We start from the raw sequence: 20,838 nt of genomic DNA, 5'->3' as shown, positions 1-20,838 counted from the left end.
GCTCACGCGGCTGCATTCTGGACTAATTGCAGTCTCCGAACACTTTTCAGGGGCAGTCCCAAGTTTCTTTGGCATTAAATTCAAATTACACTGAGTTACTGTCTGCATACAATAATTGGTTGGATGAGGCCAAGAAATTGAGAAGCCCAAGAAGCTGATTTTCCATTAATCTCCACCTGAAACAGCAGCAGAGTTTGAGGGTTCCCTTTGATATATTTTAGGAGGCAGCAAAAATAAGAACTGTGATCACCTGCTAAGCTGTAGGAATGGTCTACAAGTGATCTGAGTATGTCAGCTATATGGACAATACAGTAGATATTTCAAGTTTTGGCTATATTCTATGAATCAAGGCTCTCTGACTGTACTATGCATCGAACATAATTCTTAAAAGGGAAGGCACTATCATTTTAAAGTTTGTTATATCTTGCAGTTGCTTGTGTGTAATTGTCAAATTCTTTTGTATACATATTTTTACTGTAAATAAGTTAAATTAAATTAAATATATTTCATTTAGAATGTACCACCTTTATACACTCTTTTGTATGTCCTTTCTTTTTCTCTCTCTACACACACACACAGACACATACACATATGCACCCACACCCAGCCAAAATATAGAGGATACCTGAATTAAACATAATTCTGTAAACGTATCAATAGATTATTACTACATTTACCTTTCTCACCTTCTCTTTAGAGCTTACAGAACTCTGTCTTAAGACATAATTAAATATTATGTGCAAACCCATATAACAGAGTTCTTATGGCTGCAGAAAAGAAAAATGCATAGTATAAAGCAGGAAAAGGGGGCTTATCCATCCATTCATCAAACCCCTCCCCTTTGCTTCTGCATCAAAAATGAGGTTCCTTCTAAAGAATCTTCGTGGGCTTGCACCAGGGGGTAGTCAATACAGTAAATTGGCCAAGATCAACAATCTGATAATCTCCAAAGCAAGCCTTATCACCTCCTCCCATTGAAGAGCCGAAGGTGGAAGTAAGGTGTCTGTGAGAACTGAATATCCAAATGCTCTTATGTAAGCAGTCCATTTTTGAACATCAACAGAATATGTTTAAAAGCAAGGTTAAGTCTACCTATTTTTGTTTGATGGCTCTTGCCCATAAAATCAATATGAACTAGTAGCAAGATTAGCATGTAATCATGGGAATCCTTGATGGTGGTTATGAATTATTATGTCACAATATGAATCCAAGCTCCATTATTTGGGCACATCTATACAAATAAAACAGTATTGGCATTAAGAATCTAAAGGAAGCCCTATCTTATATTGAGAAAATTAGTTTATTTTATTTTATTTTATTTTATTTCTATGCCGCCCTATTCCCCGGAGGGGACTCAGGGCGGCTCACAACCAAGTCGGGGGGGGGGGGGTACAAATAAGAAAAAAGAACACGAACAAAACAATACCACAATTTAAAGCACTCAACAACCATACCATTCGAGGGGGGACAAAAAACTCATTAGCCCAGGCCTGTCGGAACAGCCAGGTTTTAAGGGCTTTGCGGAAGGCCTGGAGGGTGAAAGTTACCATGTTTCCCCGAAAATAAGACAGGTTTTTATTTTCTTTTGACCTCTGAAATAAACACTGTGCCTTATTTTCGGGGAGGTCTTAATTATTTTTGAGGTGTAGGAGGCAGGTGTAGGAGGCAGTGAGCACAGCTGCTGCTGTGTTGCAATATTTTAATGGAGGGCTTATTTTTTGGGGAAGGCTTATTTTAGCGCATACACTCAACAGCCCGATTGGGCTTATTATTCGGGGAGGTCTTATTTTCAGGGAAACAGGATAGAACCAAATAAAGAAAAAAATAGTCTTAAACTAATTTTAGTGCCTTTTTCTAAAGTCTATTTTGATATGCTGAAATATTCCAGTATACATAAATTAAATGCCTGCTAATGAGAACTGTAAAAAGAAAACAAGACTTTTCTTCTACCCCAGCTCTTCTCTGCTCTAGTATCAGCTGCCTGCTGCCAATACTGTCCCCAAATCTTATGCAGCAAGTGCCAGATATGCAACAAACTACTACCTGATAGCATTTCAAGCTTAGACAACTGTTTAAATAAAAGTCATGTTACAGCTGTAATTTGATTCTTACATATTCTCCTAAATTATATGCTTCTTTAGATGTTACTTTGTAAATTGATTCTATATTATGTCAATTGTTTTTATTTTATCCAGTCAACTCATGGGAACTACTTTGGGTATATATGTATAGGAATGCATTGCAAATAAGTGGTTGGTATATAAGAATATTAATTTATTCTGACTATTCCTAAATACAACTGGAAAAAATGGAATTACTCTTCTTTCATAATTAAAGCAGACCTTTAATCTTGTGCCACCCTGCCATCCCTAATTCTCCCAGAGAGAAGAAATCTGTGTTAGAGAATAACAGTCGAAATATACCACATTTTTATATATTGGACATGCTTTACAAAAGTCCTTAATCTTTGAAGCAAAATGAACTTAAGTGCAGATGAACAATCAAGAGGGCTGTTTTCTACTTTTAAATCCTTCAAACGCCATGTGCTGTTCTGGGTTACTTATCAATAAGGTTGTGTGATAGCAAGGGCAAGACATTGTCTTGTTCTATGATGCTCCATTGTCATAGCTGATGATGATTGCTATAGTTCATATTTTTATGTCAGTACCTCTTAGTAATTTTTAAGCAACTGGAAGACATTTCAAAACTTCTGTGCTTTTCTCTGCCCACTGTGTTCTATTTAATGACACACCATCAGGAAGACTTCTGCTGATTAGTGCTTTGAGGTGAGAGAAAAAAGGAAGATATTTCTTGGAGGTCTTAAAACCTTATTTTGTTTATTTTACGGGCTGTTAGTCATATTTTATTCTGGCAATTTTACTAACTGTTTGTATTTCAACCTTCATGTACCACAAATTCAAATTCATTCCTTTGGAGATGAATGGAAACATCTCACAGCTATTCTTTCTGTTGCCATGGCTAGGGAAGAGAGGGAATTGTTGCCATGGCCAGAAATCCCCAGGGTGGGGAGGGGGAGAGACTAATCTTGTCAAATTGCTAATATCAATTTGCTGTAGATTAATATATTCCCAAGGGAAGAGGCAAAAGGTATTGATGAATGGTCCCTCTGGAATGAAAAAATGAGGAGATCCAGATCCTGGTAGTCCAAGTGAGCATATTGTTGGTGTGGGAAAGGTGATAAATGAGAAAGAGGAAAAAAAGGAGATGGAAATAAAGATGGGAAATAATTTGGAAGCTGGTGAAAGTGGCATTTTCAAATATTAGCCTTCAGATGACTGTGTCTATGGGAAGAATAGGGTAGGTCCTAGGACATGATAATCTTGTCTAGAGGACTTGCTATTGGCTTTATAGAGGAGGGAGAGAGAAAAACATTTTAGTGCCCCCCTAGTCATGGGAGATATTTTTGGAAGGGGATATTTGTGAGGCAGAAGGGAGGCCAACAACTGCCTTATAAGCCCTTCTAAAATTTAAGTTGCTTAGCAGCAATAACCAGGAAGGATTTTGTGCCTATGATCAGGGGTCTTTCCTGCAGGAATGGCAGGGTGTAGCAATAACAATAACACTTAGACTTACAGTATATATTGCTTCACAGTGCTTTATAGCCCTCTTTCAGTGGTTTACAGAGTCAGCATATTTCCCCCAACAATCTGGGTCCTCATTTTACCAACTTCAGAAGGAGGGAAGGCTGAGTCAACTTGAGCCTGGTGATATTTGAATTACCAAATTGCAGGCAGCCGGCAGTTGTAGCCTGCTGTACTGCATTCTAACCTCTGCACCACCACGGCTCTTAAATGTAATGTGTGTTAACTTGGGCAATATGGAAAAAGTGAGGGTTGTACTTACCCATTAGTCATTCTGCTGCCCAAAGGATTCTTTCTAGTGGGTGTGGTGCTTGTTACTAGACTCATTTTAGACTTTCCTTCACTACTGTTGAAGGTGCGGAGGAATTCAATTTGGAATTGAATACAATTCCAAAGATGCAGAGGAATTCAATTTCTATATGTTGGGAGGAAGTAGTTGGAAGGGCCAAAGTGATAATCATGGCTTGCCCCAAATAATATCTTGCCCAATCACACATATGAACTTACTGTACTTCTGATCAACTGTATGTTTTGGACATCAAACTGTAATCTTTACTGTGATCAGATCACTTCCTGATCCAGATGAAATCTGTCTCTATTGCTTCAGGGACTTATTAAGATGGTCCATTCCAGATGTGTAATAGATCCAGATGGATACCAGAGGGAATTTGTAGAATTCCCTAATGCTTTAAGGTCATTAGGATCTCTAGGACCTGGGAAGCAGCCAAAGACTTGATGTGATTTCCCCCCAGTAGTCTCGTCTTGGGGGCTCCTTGGTTTACTCAGGATCTCTGGTAGATGGAGAAGCAATGACTAGATTACCAGTGGAGAAAGGTAAAAAGAAAATATGACGATTCACTCTCTTGTTTGAACCTACATGATGATAAAAGCAGTAAAGCATTTCGTCTTCTCTGCTCTTACTACATCAATAAGCTGCCATCCAGTAGCCTTCTTTAAAATTACCTGTTTCCTTTATGTACAGCTCTGTCTGACCAAAGCAAAAAGGGAATAGCATTATATATTAGAAAGACAATACAAGCAAATAAATTTTTTGAAGATAATGAGGGGAGAATAGTGATAATGGAAATAACGATGAACATGAGAAAGATATATTAGTGGCAACATACGCCCCAAATGACAACCAAGAAGCATTTTTTTGGAAACTACAGAAAAAGATAATAGAATATGAATATTAGGAGACTTTAATGCAATCGTAAATATTGGAATAGACCATAAAGCTACAAAGATGTACAATAAGCTGAGAAAAACCCTACCCAAAACATTTTTCATGATGGTGGAAGAATTAAATTTGCAAGATGTTTGGAGAATAAGACACCCGAATTAAAGCTAATATACATTCTACTCAAACAGACATTTGTCATGGTCAAGAATTGATATGTGGATGACAACAGAGCTAACACTCAAAACAACTAAAATAGACATAGATATAAGCACATGGGGAGATCATAAGGGATTGATATTGGATGGTTTTCACAATTGCAAAAAGAATCAAGATACAAAAAAGATAAAAGGGAGTATGCTTTCAACTTAGGAAGTTCGGAGTTGGATAAGATACTTATGGGAACAGAAGAAAGAATAATCAAGGAACTACAGATGAAACTTGAAAAATTGGAATATCGTGCAAAAGTTCATTTATTTCAGTAATGCAACTTAAAAGGTGAAACTAATATATGGGATAAGACTCATTACATGCAAAGCAAGATAGTTCAAGCTGTGATTTGTCATAATTGTGATGATTATGGCATACAGCTCATGAAAACTACAAATCCACCATCTCAGAAAATTAGAATATTACATGCAATCAATAAAACCAGGATTGTACATAGAACAATATCGGACCTCTGAAAAGTATAAACATGCATATGTAATCAGTACTTGGTTTGGGTCCCTTTTGCAGCAATTACTGCCTCGATGCACCGTACAATGGAAGCTATCAGCCTGTGGCATTGCTGAGGTGTTATGGAAGACCAGGATGTTTCAATAGCGGCTTCAGCTCTTCTGCATTCTTTGGTCTCATGTCTCTCATCTTTCTCTTGGCAAGTCAGGCGAGTTTGCTGGTCAATCAAGCACAGTAATCCAACAGTCATTGAACCAGGTTTTGGTGCTTTTGGCAGTGTGAGCAGCTGGAAAATGAAGTAAGCATCCCCATAAAGCTCGTCTGCGGAAGGAAGCATGAAGTGCTCCAAAATCTCCTGTTAGACGGCTGCGGTGACCGTGGTCTTAATGAAGCACAGTGGTCCAAAGTCCTATTGCTCAGTGGTACAAAGTCCTCTTTTCTGATAAGAGCAACTTTTGCCAAAAGCACCAAAAATTGGTTCAGTGACCGTGAGGTTACTGTGCTTGATTGGCCTCTCCATTCTTCCTCCATACTCTGCAAAAGTTGCAGAGAAAGATGAGAGACATGAGACCGAACAATGTAGAAGAACTGAAGCCGCTATTGAAGCATCCTGGTCTTCCATAACACCTTAGCAGTGCCACAGGCTGATAGCTTCCATGCCACGCTGCATTGAGGCAGTAATTACTGCAAAGGGGGCCCAAACCAAGTACTGATTACATATGCATGCTTATACTTTTCAGAGGTCCGATATTGTTCTATGTACAATCCTTGTTTTATTGATTGCATGTAATATTTTAATTTTCTGAGATGGTGGATTTGGGGTTTTAATGAGCTGTACACCATACTCATCACAATTATGACAAATCACAGCTTGAACTATCTTGCTTTGCATGTAATGAGTCTTATCTCATATATTAGTTTCACCTTTTTAGTTGCATTACTGAAATAAATGAACTTTTGCACGATATTCTAATTTTTTGAGTTTCACCTGTATATAGCTACCTATTAAGAACTATGCTAGAAGAAGTGGTTAAAGATACAATGTTAACTTGGGCAAAGAATTTTGGCCACAGGATTGAACTAGAAAAGTGGCAACAACTATAGGAAAGGAATTATAAATTAACCATGTCAACAGCTTACAAAGAAAACTTATACAAAATGTTTTACAGATGGCATATGTCATTGGGAAAATTAGCAAAGATGTTTAAAGACAAGTCAGCGAAATGTTGGAAATGTCAACAAGCATTAGGTTCATACTATCATATGTGGTGGACATGTGCAGAAGCAAGGAAATATTGGACTAAAATAAGAGTATAGTTAAAGAAAATGTTACAACAAGAAATAGAATTTAGACCAGAGATATTTCTACTAGGTATTATCCCAGAGAAATTTAAGAAAGAGGATACTTATTTAATTATACATGTAACTACAGCATCAAGAATTGTATTTGCCCAAAATTGGAAATTAAATAAGCTACCAACAGATGAAGAGATAATAAAAAAGATATTAGATTATGCAGAGATGAATAGGTTGACAATGAAAATAAAGGATAAAGAGGCATCAGAGTACTTCAACACATGGGGAAGATTTTATGATTGGCTAGAACAGGGGTCAGCAAATTTAAACACTCAAAGAGCCATTTGGACCCGTTTCCCACAGAAAAGAAAATACTGGGAGCTACAAAGACCCTAACTAGAAGCCCCCTGTTCAATTCTGGAGCTGACCAGAAGTTCAGCCCCCTCCCCTAGAGTCTCCTCCTAGCGCGGCATACTTTTTCCTCTACCTGTCATAACCGAAAGCCCTATCAATTGTGGAGACAACTGGAAAACCCTCCCCTTGCCATAGAGTCTTCTCCTGGCACACTGTGCTTCTCTCCCCCCCCACCGGAAGCTCCTCTCAAAATTGTGGTGCTGACCAGTAACGGAGCCGCAGCAGAGGGAGGAAAGAGCCACAAGCGGCTCCAGAACTGCAGTTTGCTGCCCCCTGGGCTAGAGAAAGTGAATTAGAAAAGAAAGTAGGGAGAAGATAAAATACCCAGATGACACACTATGAAATGGAAAGCAGGGGGAAGAAGGGGAAAACAGAAAAGAAAATATTAAATATATAAGTATATATTCAAGAGCGAGATATAAAGGCGGGGGAAACATAATTAGGGTAGACTAGCAAAAGTAAGGGAATAAGAAATGATACTAAATTATATTTGGGTTGGCGGAAATACCATCCCAAAGAAAGATAAACTGAGTTTTGAAATATACACCAACAATAAATAAGAAAGGGAGAGAGGAGGAGAGAATGAAAGGAAGACAGGGGAAAGAAGAAAGGTATAAGGAGAGGAGGATGGAAGGGAGAGAAAGAGACAGAGAGAGGGTAAGAAGGGAAAGAGGAAGAGTAGGAGTAGGAGAAAGGTAAGGGAAGAAGGAAGCGGAAGGAGAGGAGGAAGGAAGAAAATAGAGAAGGGAGGGAGGGAGAAATTAAAAGGTAAACAAGGTGGTGTTACAAAAGGAGGAAAGGATGGTAAATAAAGCAACCTAAACTGTATATTATAACCTATTAAATGAAATAATAAATGTATAATAATGATAAATGTAAAGAAGAATAACAATCATGTGAATGTATACTTCAAATGGTATGTAAGACAATAACAAAATAAAAATTCTTTGAAAAAAATTACCTGTTTCCTGTTAAGGAAGATGGGAGGGGGATATACCATTTAGCCACTGTGCCTATCATAACAGTATAAGAGTTTGTTGACAAAGTTACTGATGATTGTAGACTCCCAAGAGACCCTCTGTGATGAACAGATGTTTTCTAAATTTGACCAATAAATACTTTTGATATTCTGCGAACAAAATGTTTAATGGTACTCCGAGCAAAAGATTTACAGGGCTTTAGCAGACACTCTTTTCAGCTTGTATAATCTAGTGAAGATAAATGCTACCACTGCTGAACCTGACCTTCATGGCTGATTTGGGCTGTGAGCTATGAATGACAGGCTGGCATGGGATGTGGTCGTTTCTTTGCGGGAAGATCTGTTGAATGAGGCAGAGGTATGTTCCATTCTCAACAAATCCTCCCTGGACCCAACAGTTTTAGGTTATTAAAAAGGTAATGATATAGCTACCTCAGCTACAGAGTGTTCTTGAAGAATTGGATTACCTGGATCCCTTTCAGTTTGGATTCAAGTCCAGGCATGGTACAGAAATGACACTGTGTTGCTCCGGTTGATGATATTAATTTGAAAGTGTACCCTCCCCAGTCCTTTTCAATTTCTCAGTTCCATTTGATACCATCATCCATATTATACTTTTGGACTGTGCCTGAATGTTGTAAGTTGGGGGACGTGTTTCAAAGTGATACCACTCTTATAAGACTCTGTTCATTCACGTTAGAGGTCCTATTCACTAAGTAGGAGCACACCAAGTCACCTTGTTATCATATTCTCTGAACTTGGTCATCTTCCTTCAATTTATCTCTGTAGCAACTACCATCTCCTTTTCTTTGAATTGTGATAAGGTGGATGAGGAGGGGCCTCTGCAAGGTTGGGTCTTCTGTCCCTGACTGGATAGCCAAGCTTATCAGATATGTAGCATCCTCTACAGAAGTGGGTTTCTGCTGTTTCATCCTGGATCGGGTGAACTGGTAGTGGCGGTGGCGGGAGGCTCTGCCCACCGCCCGAACACTTCTGCACATGCGCAAAGCATCATGCAAGTGAACCGGTAGTAAAATAAATTGAACCCACCACTGATCCTCTAGCTCAGTGATGGCTAACCTTTTTCTAAAGGTGTGCCAAAACTTTTGTGTGTGCTGTTGTGTATGTGCATGTACTATCGCACACATGCACATGCACATGCCCACCCATCATGCATGCATGAGCGACCCGCGCGTGGAGGGGAATTTTTGCCTTCCCCAGACTCCAGAAACTTTCCTGAAGCCTGGGGCGGGCAAAAATAGCCTTCTCCAAGGGGAGGCTAGGGAGGCTGTTTTCACCCTCTCTAGGTTCAGGAAAGCCTCTGGAGCCTGGGGAGGGTGAAAAACAGGCCCAATGGGCCAACTGGAAGTTCGGGAATGGTTTGCCCATTGGGCCTGTTTTTCATTCCTGAACTTCCGTTTGGGCCATTGGGCCTGTTTTTCACCCTCCCCAGGCTCCGGAGGCTTTTCAGAAGCCTGGGGAGGGTGAAAACTGCCTACCCCGGTTCTTCAGAAGGCCGAAAATCCAGAGCTGGGGACTGCTGAGGGCTGCCGTGCTGGCAAATATGGCTCCACGTGCCACCTGTGGCATGTGTGCCATAGGTTCACTATCACAGCTCTAGCTTCTCTATCAAAGGTGCTCAGTGTGGAATCATCTATCTCTTTCTATGTTTTCTTTTATAAAGAAAGTTCTTATAGATCCAGTCATAACATATGTTCTGGTATTTCTAGTGCCCTGCCAAGCCTCCCCTTCCTAAATAGTGCTTCTCAACATGAGTCATAGGCTCAATCCGTATTTCCAACTAACAGTGATTTATGATGCAGTTACACAGAAGTATATGAATCTCAGGAGGCCATGAGGAAAAAGAAATGGTTGAGAAGCCCTGTTCTAGATTGATAGACTCTTAGGTAATCTTCCACTAGGCTACCTCCTTTTTTGCATCTCAGAATGAGGCACCTCAGTGTGTGGTACGTGAAGGAATCACTCAAGGAATACAGTGTTGCATATTGCGTCTTTGGTTCAATCATTAGGCCTGAATAATTTTTTTCTTAAGATCAGCTGAACAACCTAAAGTTCCCGTACTCCTTCATAAGGGCTATAACTATGTTATATGCAAAGAAAATAGAATTAGGATTAAGCCAATAAATACAAATGTAGAGTAAAAAAAATAGTCCCCCTGCTGTACCCAGATCCTGAAAAACTTCACCCTCTGAGGCAGTCAGACCAACAAAAACAAATCAGACGGTATGTCTCTGATCTATACCAACCCAAAAGAGCATCCAGAAGCCCCAAGTTTTCTGGGATGGTGTTTTCCAATGTATAAGGTTGCAAGAAATTGGGGTGGAGGTGGCGTGTAAACCTGAACGCTTATTTGTAGTTTTAATTTCTTTTTACATTAAACAGTGGGTAGGAGAAACACACTTAGTTTCTCAGTGGTGCAATTTCTAGAATTTCTGAAGACTGAACAAGAGGGTGCACACTCAGCAATTTAGCAAGGGAGATGCAATACATCTATTTGAGCTTCACATTCAGGAAGAAAGATTCTAGATGCTACTGTCAGTAGTTTTGGCTTGTCAAATTGTGAAAATAAGCAATTTGTGCCCTTTAAAAACTTGAGAAATTTAGCGAGAAGTGCCAAGATTTTCAGGATGTCTGAAACAAATTATAATTTGAATTCCACTCCTCTCTCTAACTTTTCAAGTTTTTTCACACATCATGCTTATTTCTCCTTTGAGTTTCTCTTCTCCTGTTCTTGTAAATGGCAGATTATTATATAGAAGGAAAAGTGATATGCATTAGTTATGCAAATAAGCTATAGATTTTACATTTCAAACTCTGTTAATGGAACAGTTGCTTTTAACTTCAGATAAGAAAGCGCCTGGAACAATTGTGTATATTTCAATCACAAAAGCGTCAACATGATTATATTTCAATGGTCAAAATTACTAGGTATGGAATTTAATCCATATTTGACTCTTGAAATGTGAGGGCATTAAGAAAATTTTAAAAAACCTAGTCTTTAGGTTCAGAATAATTTGTTCTGCTTTTCAGTGAAGCTGAAAAGTCCTCAATACTCTATCTTCCTTATTTCTGTTTTGAAATCTATCTGCCTCATTTCAGTTGCGATGTACATTAGTTACCCATCTTTGCCATGATTTCTATTTTTTTTAATTTTTCAAAGTGGGGAGAATTCATTTAAAAAACAGCTGCCAAATTGTGCTATAAAAATTGATTTCGTTAGTATAATGTACATAATGATGGATTTAAAACAAAGGGAAACAGTTTCAGTAAGCCTACTTAAGAATGTGGCAAATGTTAATTCTCAAATTGGTAAATATACTTGCCCACACTGCAAAAAATACACATCATCAAGATATCGTGTAGATTTTTGCAAGTTTACCAAGCATAAATTTCATATAAGAATAAAACTATTAAGAAAATAATATTTGCTGTGATTCCCTAGTCATCTAGCAGAGTTACTTGGACTAATCAAACTTCCATTTGAGCACTGGAAATATTTAAATATCCAACAATTTCCAACAAAGGTTAAAAACTAAATCTCATTATTGATGATTCTGTCAGTATACAGTTGTGATTCTTTTACACAACAAAATATATTGCTTAGATGGAAAGAAATCTATCATTTTGCTTTGCAATAAGTAAATAATACCTTATGTGTATATTTATATGAACCTTACAGAAGAATTACAGAAAAACACAAGACAATGCAAATCAAAATTTACTTAATTATATGACATTGGGATAACACAATTGTTCATGTGATATATCTGTGATATTTTTGAATGCATATCACAAATTATCATTCTATGAAAAAAACATATTAAGTGCAAACCAGCACATGTGACATAATGTCATTTATGAGCATCACAGGAAATACATAGCTGGCAGAAAATATGAAAAAAAAGAAGAGACAGCATAGCAAAATAAGTTTATTGGCACAACAGTCAGCCTAGAAAGAAAGAGTTTTTAAAATAAAGCGAAACAAGCATAAGTCAGGAATGGATGTCAAAAATCCTCAATTCAAAATAGCAAGTCAGAATGTTTTTGAATCAATAGCAATGTCCATCCAACGCCACTTTCCACATTATGGTTTTTATTTACACAAGATTTGCTCCTGGGAAGGATTTATAATTTCTAGTCAAATTTATCTATTAAAAACAGATCTCACTGAATTCAGTGAGACATATTCCTAGATAAGCATGGCAAGTGTGGTAGCATAAATCTGATACACAAGCTGCTACTGGCACAATTAGTCTTTAATGTGTACTTTTTTTTTGTCATATAGCATATAAAATAGGAAACTAGCATTCCTAGGAACAAAAATAAATCAAAGAAGTGGAAAAGTGGTTTCCATTACAAAGAACATGATGATAATGCATGAAAAATATTGTATTCTCATAGGTCAGTTTGGAATTAGCACTACTAAATGCTGTAGCAACTCTCCTGTAAGGATCAGGATGATTCCATTAGAGCCATCATCGTACAGTTTGGTGGGGAGAGGGCACTATTGACTTTCTTTTCTTCTCTCCTACCCATCCACTAATTGTGCAAGTGGAAGCAGGAGGCTTCTGGGAGTCAAACCGCTGCCATTCCTCCCTAATGCTCTCCTTCCAAATCTCAAATGGCTGGAAATCATGTTGCTGAATTTGGGCCATTCAGAGTTGCAAGGATGATGGCACTGGCAGAAGGAACAGAAAATTTTAATAGGTGGGAGTGGAAGTGCTTGACTCAACACTAACGATAAACAACTGTAATTCACCTTCATAAGGAAAAACAGAAAAGCCCAGGGGCTAAGAAAGGCAGCACTGGTTCTGTTCCTAAGAATTATTCCTGACTATAAACAAGCTTTATCTGTGTGTACATTTAGCTGTTGTTAATTAGTATAAAGATGTTGATTTCCTCTTGAAACTAATAGTTTTTTAATTAGGAAACTATAAACTTCAATTTTCAATTGGAAAGGAGTAAGACATTTAGACCAGAATTGGTGCCTCCTTATGCTGCAAATTTATGTCAGGATTTGTTTTTTAAGGTCAGTAATTCCAGTGGCATGGAATTATATGGAATAGGATAAAGGACAAAGGAATAAAACACGCATTCAATGAATACATGAAGAGTGATTTAAAATTCATTCACTGACAACATGTCTTCACATCACTAGGTAGCTATTCCAGGCATTGGATTCACCAATAAAAAAGGTGCTCTAGAGGCTATGTTTTCTAATAGTTCAATGTGTGGTGTAGGCAGTGGCCACATTACAATAGGTCACTTTGAAGACCACTGGCAGCACCGTACATAGGAGAGGTGATTGGCCATCAAGTGGCAGTGTTACTACTCCTGGAAGAAAGCCTATGAGAGGGATCAGGTGGGTCCCTTTAGGCTGCCCTTTTTTCTCTAGCTATTTGCTCTGCAGGACAATGTGTTGCACCTGGTATTTATGCATTCAGCATTACTGAGAAAGTATTTCACATTATGCACGGGGATTAAGAGGTAGCATTCTCCCACCCCCCTTGGAAGTGTTATTACTGAGATTTAAACACATAGCAATTCTCCCACATTAATGTAGCCAGTGATAATTGGGCATGTAAGGTTTTTGGCTTTTTTCTCATTCATGCACATTGAAGGCATGTGCACTTGTATGAACATTTCTATAGACGCCTGAGGTTGTTCACTGATGGATTATGTTACTGCACTGGAGTCTACGTGTTCCTTCATGCAGAAGTCTACGTGCCTGGAAATCAAAGATTTAATATTGTACATCTTAAAGTACTTGCTATTTCTCCTACCCTGCTCTTGCAGTCTGCATTTATTCAGTCTAATTTTCTGGAGAAAACTTTGAGGGTATATATAACAGGGATATTGCAATCTCCCCTTTCCCCTTTTACTAATAGAAAATCTTTTGGAGGAAGAAGCAAATTGGAGCAATACAAATTCTGCTGATCCAGGGGCGGATGCTGCTATATTGTTTTGCTGCTGGGTCAATCTTTTAATAGAAATACTCCCAAACCAGCATGAAATTAACTGCGGTGAGAAGGAATGGTTCTAAATTTGATTTGATTTGATTGGTTTTGTAGAATTGCTATAACTTTTTTTTAGTACAAATCTGTTCTTTACTAGGATTTGTATTTACTATTACAGATATACAAATTTTCCAAACTGACCTAGGTAAAAAAAATTGATCTCCAAAAAGCAGAGATTGAAATGGCACGGAAGTGCTCCTGAGCCAGCACTTTAATTCTGAACCCCATGGAAAAGTGCTGCAGTGCACCCAGGCAGAGTTATCTATATTTATATTAATATAGATAAACTGGTTTTTGGCTGCATATGTATACTGTATAGGCACATGTATATACATATACATGACCCCCCCAACTTTGCCAAAATAAGAGACGAACAGCTGATATTCTTGGTCACTCCATAAAAACTGTGAAAACATCATGTGAAGAACTGTGGTGTCTGTTTAACAAATGAATGGTTTGTTTCATACCCTTTAACTCTAATCCAAGATACTCTGCCAATACAGAAAAAAGAAGAAAAAGAGAAGATAAATATATTTGTAAGAGAAGTTTCCAAATGTTAAAAAAAAACATCAAGCATGTATTTAGAATAGCTTGCTTTTGGCTAATCAACATCCGAGGGGCTGTTGAGGGGTATCAAAAGAAAACAGTATTATTAACAAAAGTACCAAAATAGCACAGATACACACATACAAGTCGAGAAACTTTCTACAGAGAACTTTCTTTCTTGTTAAGTATTCTTTGACTCTATGCACCTTCAAAAAAGGATTCAGAATAAATGCCTCAGACTACGTATGAGCACAGAAACTTTTGACTATACATATAAGCAGCCCAGCTTTCTAAAACATATATGTAGCCTGGAAAATAGTCTGCTCCTTAATAGGATTCTTAAAGTTGCTGTGTCTTTTTTTCAGGCTTGTACTTAAGCCTAAAAAAATGAAGCTGATATCACAGAGATGCTATGCTTGCATATTTCTTCTGAAACTTTTTCAAAGCAGTTCAGAGCCTTATTATTCTTGCAAATAATTTCTATGACATGCAGAAATAATAATATAATTTAAACTAATTTGAAGTCAGATCAATCAATTTTTATTATGCTCATGGACCAGAATTACAAATAAAAGCATTTATTATACCAATTATTATTTTGAAGCCAAAATTATAAGAAATTGGGTGTTATGAAAAATATTTTTTCAATCAGATTTTAAACATATTTACTTGAAGAGAAGTTGTCTCAAAGGTAGTGAGACATAGTTGATCTTTTTGAGAACATTAATATTCCCCCTGAATTAGAAGCAGCTCTAAAATCTAATTGAAACCATTAGGTACATTCATCTGTAATTTTGGGATCCAACAGATAGGCAGCATTACATCCCAATTCCAGACTGCACGGGTGAAGTTTTCAATATACTGACACGAGTGTGTTAAAAGTTCAGGTCTTGATGGGGAGGATCAGCCATCAAGTCGAGAATCTTTCTACAGAGATTCTGTAGAAAAAATTCCACAGAATGGAGTCATCAATTCTGACAAAACTGAGTGGCTGTGTTGTTACCTATAAAGCCCTTCATGGTTATCTGAGGAAGTATCTATCTTCCATTGCTTCTCCCCGCCCACTACAGAGTATGCGTCCTTCAGGAATCCTCAATTGAAAGTCATCTGATTAGAGCAAGAAAGCATGCCTTCTTTGCCCCATACTTTAAAACACCATGACCTCAGAGATAGGGACAACACTAATTCTTCTGGGGTTCTGGAAAACCCCCAAGGACTGGCTCAGTTCCCAGGCTGGGGACAGTCTGTTGTTTTATTGGCAGGGCTGTTTTCAATCCAGGTTGCCATGTCTTATTTCTTTTTTAAATTTTAACTGTATATTTGGGTAATGTCAGTTGTTCAGAGTCTTGTGGGTGGACATAATAAATTTAAATAAATAAATAGGAATTAGATACAACATTTAAGCTGATATTTAATTATCTCAGTTAAAATGATTGCATAAATGCCTCAGCCTACAAATACCAAAGAGATAAAAGAAAATTATAAATTCTAGATTACACAATCCAATGCTCAGTTTCCAAAAACAATTCACTTTGAAAGGGTTAATTAAAACATCACAAAGAAGAGAGCAGCTTTGGAGTCTACATTACACTTCTACCTTGAAGTTAGGTGAAACAAAAGGGGAAACAGGTATAGGAGAGATTGAGAGAGAAGGAATGCTGCCATTTATGTTTTTCTGTGTGGTGTATATTGTATATGAGAGAGAAAAAAGAAATAGGAATGGTTCAAATAAACTTTCTTTCTTGACTGCCCTATTGTATTATTTTTATGCATTTTTCCTTCATAGTATAATGGCATTTTAAAACCATATTGTGATTTCAGTTATAATATGTAGTTTGTTTTAATTCCTCAAAATATATCTGCCACATTAGTTTTTAGACCTCTGCTAATTCCATTTGGGTTTTTTTTTAATTTGGGAGAATCGGCTCACTTTAGAATACCCTTTTCTGATTCTAACAATAGCCACACTTCTGAACCACTGGATAAATGCAACTGATAATAGTAATACAGCTTATGCAAGCCTCATTGGGACAGTCATAATGAAGGTAAATTGTGCTGTTCTTTCCTATCAAGAGTCTATCTAATTCATTTCATTTCAAAGTATGTGTGTGTGTCTGTGTGTGTGTATGTGTGTGTGTCTGTGTGTGTGTATGTATGTATGTATGTATGTATGTGTATATATATATATATATATATATATATATATATATATATATATGTGTGTGTGTGTGTGTGTGTGTGTATGTATATATATATATATATATATATATATATATATATATATATATATATATATATATATATATAGAGAGAGAGAGAGAGAGAGAGAGAGAGAGAGAGAGAGAGAGAGAGAGAGGGGGGGGGGAGAAAATTAAATTCTAAAACCAGAACCCCTCTGTTTTTTTTCCAAAATATGATTAAAATTGTTTATAAATTTATTCATATATCAATTTTGGATATTATGTTAGGAAAGTTTCCTTAACTTTTAAATCATGTATACAGTAAACAGATTCTACAGACTCAAATAGAACGGGGCAATTACAATTTACCTTTTAGGTTAATTTCCCTAAAATTTACCTTCCATTGCCCTTTATTAATTTTTAGATCTAGTTCTAATTTTCTGCTCTTTATATAGGAGAATTATGAGCTGGATCTCAGTTCTCAAGATGCAATTATCCCAAGGACTACTTTTTAAAAATTCCATAACAATTTATACAGAGAAAAATGTAACATTCTATCTTCAACATAGTGTACAATATTCAGAAATTATTTGTACAGCCACTCCAGTTTGATAAAAAAAATTTTCATTCTATTTGGTCCCCACCCGCCCCAGTTGATAGATGCCCAATTATCCTTTTTATGAATACATATTCTAAAGAGACTTATTAGTCTGTCCAAGGGAAATTTCTAAGACTGGATAATGTGAAAACCTCCACGGATGGTCAACAATGGATGGACATTGATTTGGCTCTTCGGCTGAAAACAGTATGTGAAGCTTGCTTTATGAGTCTCACTGCAAAGAAACATCATTCCCCCACAGATAAAACTGGTCCCCAACTTTTTACTTTTTCAAAAGGCCCTGTAGACATACTTCTGTCAGCAGGCTTGGGGATTCTGTCTTGATATAACAGAATAATAGAGTTGGAAGGGATCTTGGAAGGTCTTCTGGTCCTACCCTCTGCTCAAGCAGGATATTGTATATCATTTCAGACAAATGGTTGTCCAATCTCCTCTTAAAAACCTCCAGTATTGGAACACCCATAACTTCTGGAGGCAAGCCATTCCACTGATTAATTGTTCTCATTGTCAGAAAATGTCTACACAGTTCTAGATTAGTTTTTCGTTGATTAGTTTCCATTCATTGAATATGGTTTCATCCATATGAAGTTGATCTATATAGCATTGATCAAGTGGATTGTTTGTTTTTGTCAATGATGGGGTGGGAGAGAAAGCTTAAATTTTGGCTTTTAATTGCTGTATGTCATGTTATATGTTGCCCAACTTGCGATCCAAGAGATGCATTCTGGGCAGCGTAAAATCCAGTAATCATATCAGTTGTAAGAATGAAATGGTGCTTTTTACTTGTGCTTTTACTCAGTGCTGCTGATTCTGTTTTTAAGAAACATTTTTGTTATTTAAAGTGTGAATTCCTACTAATCCTATTGATTAACAACACTGTTTAACATTTCTGGACCTAATCACATATATTATACCACTGAGTCGGGGCACATGAAGGGAGCTTTCCTGAAGATTGTACTACATTTGGCAATCAGGCATCCCCTAGGCAACAGTGTTGTCACTGGCAAATCCTTTCAATCCAGAAGCACCTTTTGGTTAGCTTTGTAGATGCTTCCAACATGAATACAGACAGCCCACTAAGTTGTATTATATCGTTATATATAAACAGCATCTCTAAATCACTAAAGCATATATTTTCTTTCATAGGGCTGAAGGCACATCAGGAATGCTGCGTTGTAGTTGCTCTTGGAAGACTGTTGCTTACAGGCTTCCTTATTCACAAGAGGGCACTAGAAGATAAAAGTTGTAGTGAGATCTCAGGTTCCCACAATATTTTCTTTAAAATAGCTTATAAGAGCAACTACTACTCTGCAGAATATTCAAATGAAATTAGAATAGTGCTTTTTTCTAAATCTTCCTGGCTTGGAAGACAGCACTGTTATTTTTGCTATTATTGCAAACTCTTATATTTATCAAGTAGTTAATCACATTTGTACAGAGTGGGATTTCATATATCATGATTCTCATAACAATTTGTTAGGCATTTATACAAAGGTACCATATTCAGATTTAATTATATTTGATGAAATTGGAAAAATTGTTAAATTGAAAATAGAGTATGTGGGGGACAAATGTATAAGGAACTTTCATAATGTTTCATAATTTGATAGAAATGTATAAACAATAAAGCTTATGATACAGAAGAACCCCAAATCTCGCCAGATGGCGAGAGATTACTTAGACTATGTGCAGGAATCTTTTAAAACTGTACATAAAATTCTGTTTGTCAGATGATCCGCATGGTTATATAGTATGTGCTTAGTTTAACACTGCAGCAGTGACATTCACTATGCTTCAACCTAGTCCTCACTCTACTCTGTAAAGATGATAGTCTGAAACTGAAATCAAATTAGAGTACAAGCCACTGAAGAAATACTGGTGGAGGAGAATTGGAAGGTTCACTTTCTCTACATTTTTGTAAGAACAAGCCACACATTTGAACCATAAGCTTCTGAACAAACAAAAAGTCCTTTGTTTCATAATAATTTGTTTCCTTCTGGAAAAAGCTAACATCACAAACAATCTGATTTAATAAGTTTCTGTGAAATGGTAATAAGAAAGCTTCCATATAAGGATATCTATCTTTGAGATTACTCTAAGGTGCCTCCAGGTGTAGCATATGAGGTGTATTAGTACAAGGTTAGCCCTACCTGTGTTGTTCATCCAAAATCTTCTGACCTATCTAGGAGAATTTCAGCCACTTTACTTTAAACTTGGTCCAGTCTTTGCTAAAACGTTTATTATGCCTGGATTATACATCACTATGGTAATGTTCAGAGTAGAACTGAACTTAATAACTCTTTAACCACACAGCAGAGGAATGAAGGCTCCAAATTATTAAAGTTTTGCTTTAAAAATATCATACAGCTAAGACCAATCAGCGAAAGAGAGAAGTGGAAAGAGACATACTGGAAAAGCTGGCCATTGCGAAGTTCTGACACTGGTCCCCTGTGAATTCATTCGGACACCTAACGAAAGAAAGAAAACCAGAAAGAGAGAAACAGGATAGCATGACATCCAAACAGGCTGAAATGAGGTCCTTTCTGATGCCAACTGAGTTCCCTTTTAATATTTCTCAAGGTGTGTATTTTTGGCTGGTCCCTTACCTGTATTCCCTAAACCTTAATTAAGATATTAACTGAAAAGAACACCCTCACTATGCAATTCTAAATGCAGTGTTGTACCCAGGAGGTTTTTAAGTAGTATGATGGTATAATTTTTGTCTTCAAACATACTTTGCTTAGGATCTGGCATGTACAATCGCAAAGGCAGTTTCTCCAAACATCTCTGTCCGAAGAATCCATTTGGACATCTGGAGGAGGAAAAGGGGACAAATCACAGAACAAGGCTGGCATCATCCTAGAGGCTATGGTTAGAAATAAAAGTGCACAGTGATGATTTGTGTTTTTTTTTATTTTAAGCTTCTCATGTAAGACGTCTTAATTTAATCTTTGCTGATTTCGCTACGTCTTTCCAGCTGCAATTATTCTCTCCATGATTTCTGAGTTTATAAACCTTGTAAGCACCCACAATTTGCAGAATCTGTTTCAGCTGTGTGACTTGGGAAAAATTGCAACTCTTTCAAATCTAAGATTAAAAAGGGAACCTGATTTCCAGAAAGCAAGTAATGGAACATGAAGTAGTGTTCGGTGTTCTTCCTGTTTTTTTTTTTTAATGGGGGTCAATGCACTCTTGGAACTGCCAGTTTTCCATTCACACTGTTTAAAGCTGGATTTCATATTGATATAATCAACTGACTAAGCAAAGTACATTATAGACAAATGGAAATATGTGAGGCTCTCAATG

At 37.1% G+C, this 20,838-nt stretch overlaps 1 protein-coding gene across 1 annotated transcript in view; it reads right to left on the bottom strand.

Moving 5' to 3' along the window:
• NRG2 (neuregulin 2) overlaps positions 1-20,838 on the bottom strand; it is a 214,480-nt gene that overhangs the window by 22,372 nt on the left and 171,270 nt on the right. The window contains exons 5-6 of the mRNA XM_032220447.1: positions 19,942-20,000; positions 14,655-14,678 (exon numbers count right to left, since the gene is read on the bottom strand). Of these exons, the coding sequence (XP_032076338.1) occupies positions 14,655-14,678; positions 19,942-20,000 (83 nt within the window). The remainder of the gene's footprint in view (positions 1-14,654; positions 14,679-19,941; positions 20,001-20,838) is intronic.

Source organism: Thamnophis elegans, chromosome 6 (assembly GCF_009769535.1).
Source record: "Thamnophis elegans isolate rThaEle1 chromosome 6, rThaEle1.pri, whole genome shotgun sequence".
NCBI classification, from domain to species: Eukaryota; Metazoa; Chordata; class Lepidosauria; order Squamata; family Colubridae; genus Thamnophis; species Thamnophis elegans.
Note: the sequence above shows the minus strand (reverse complement) of the source record. Positions and strands in the feature narration are given on the sequence as shown.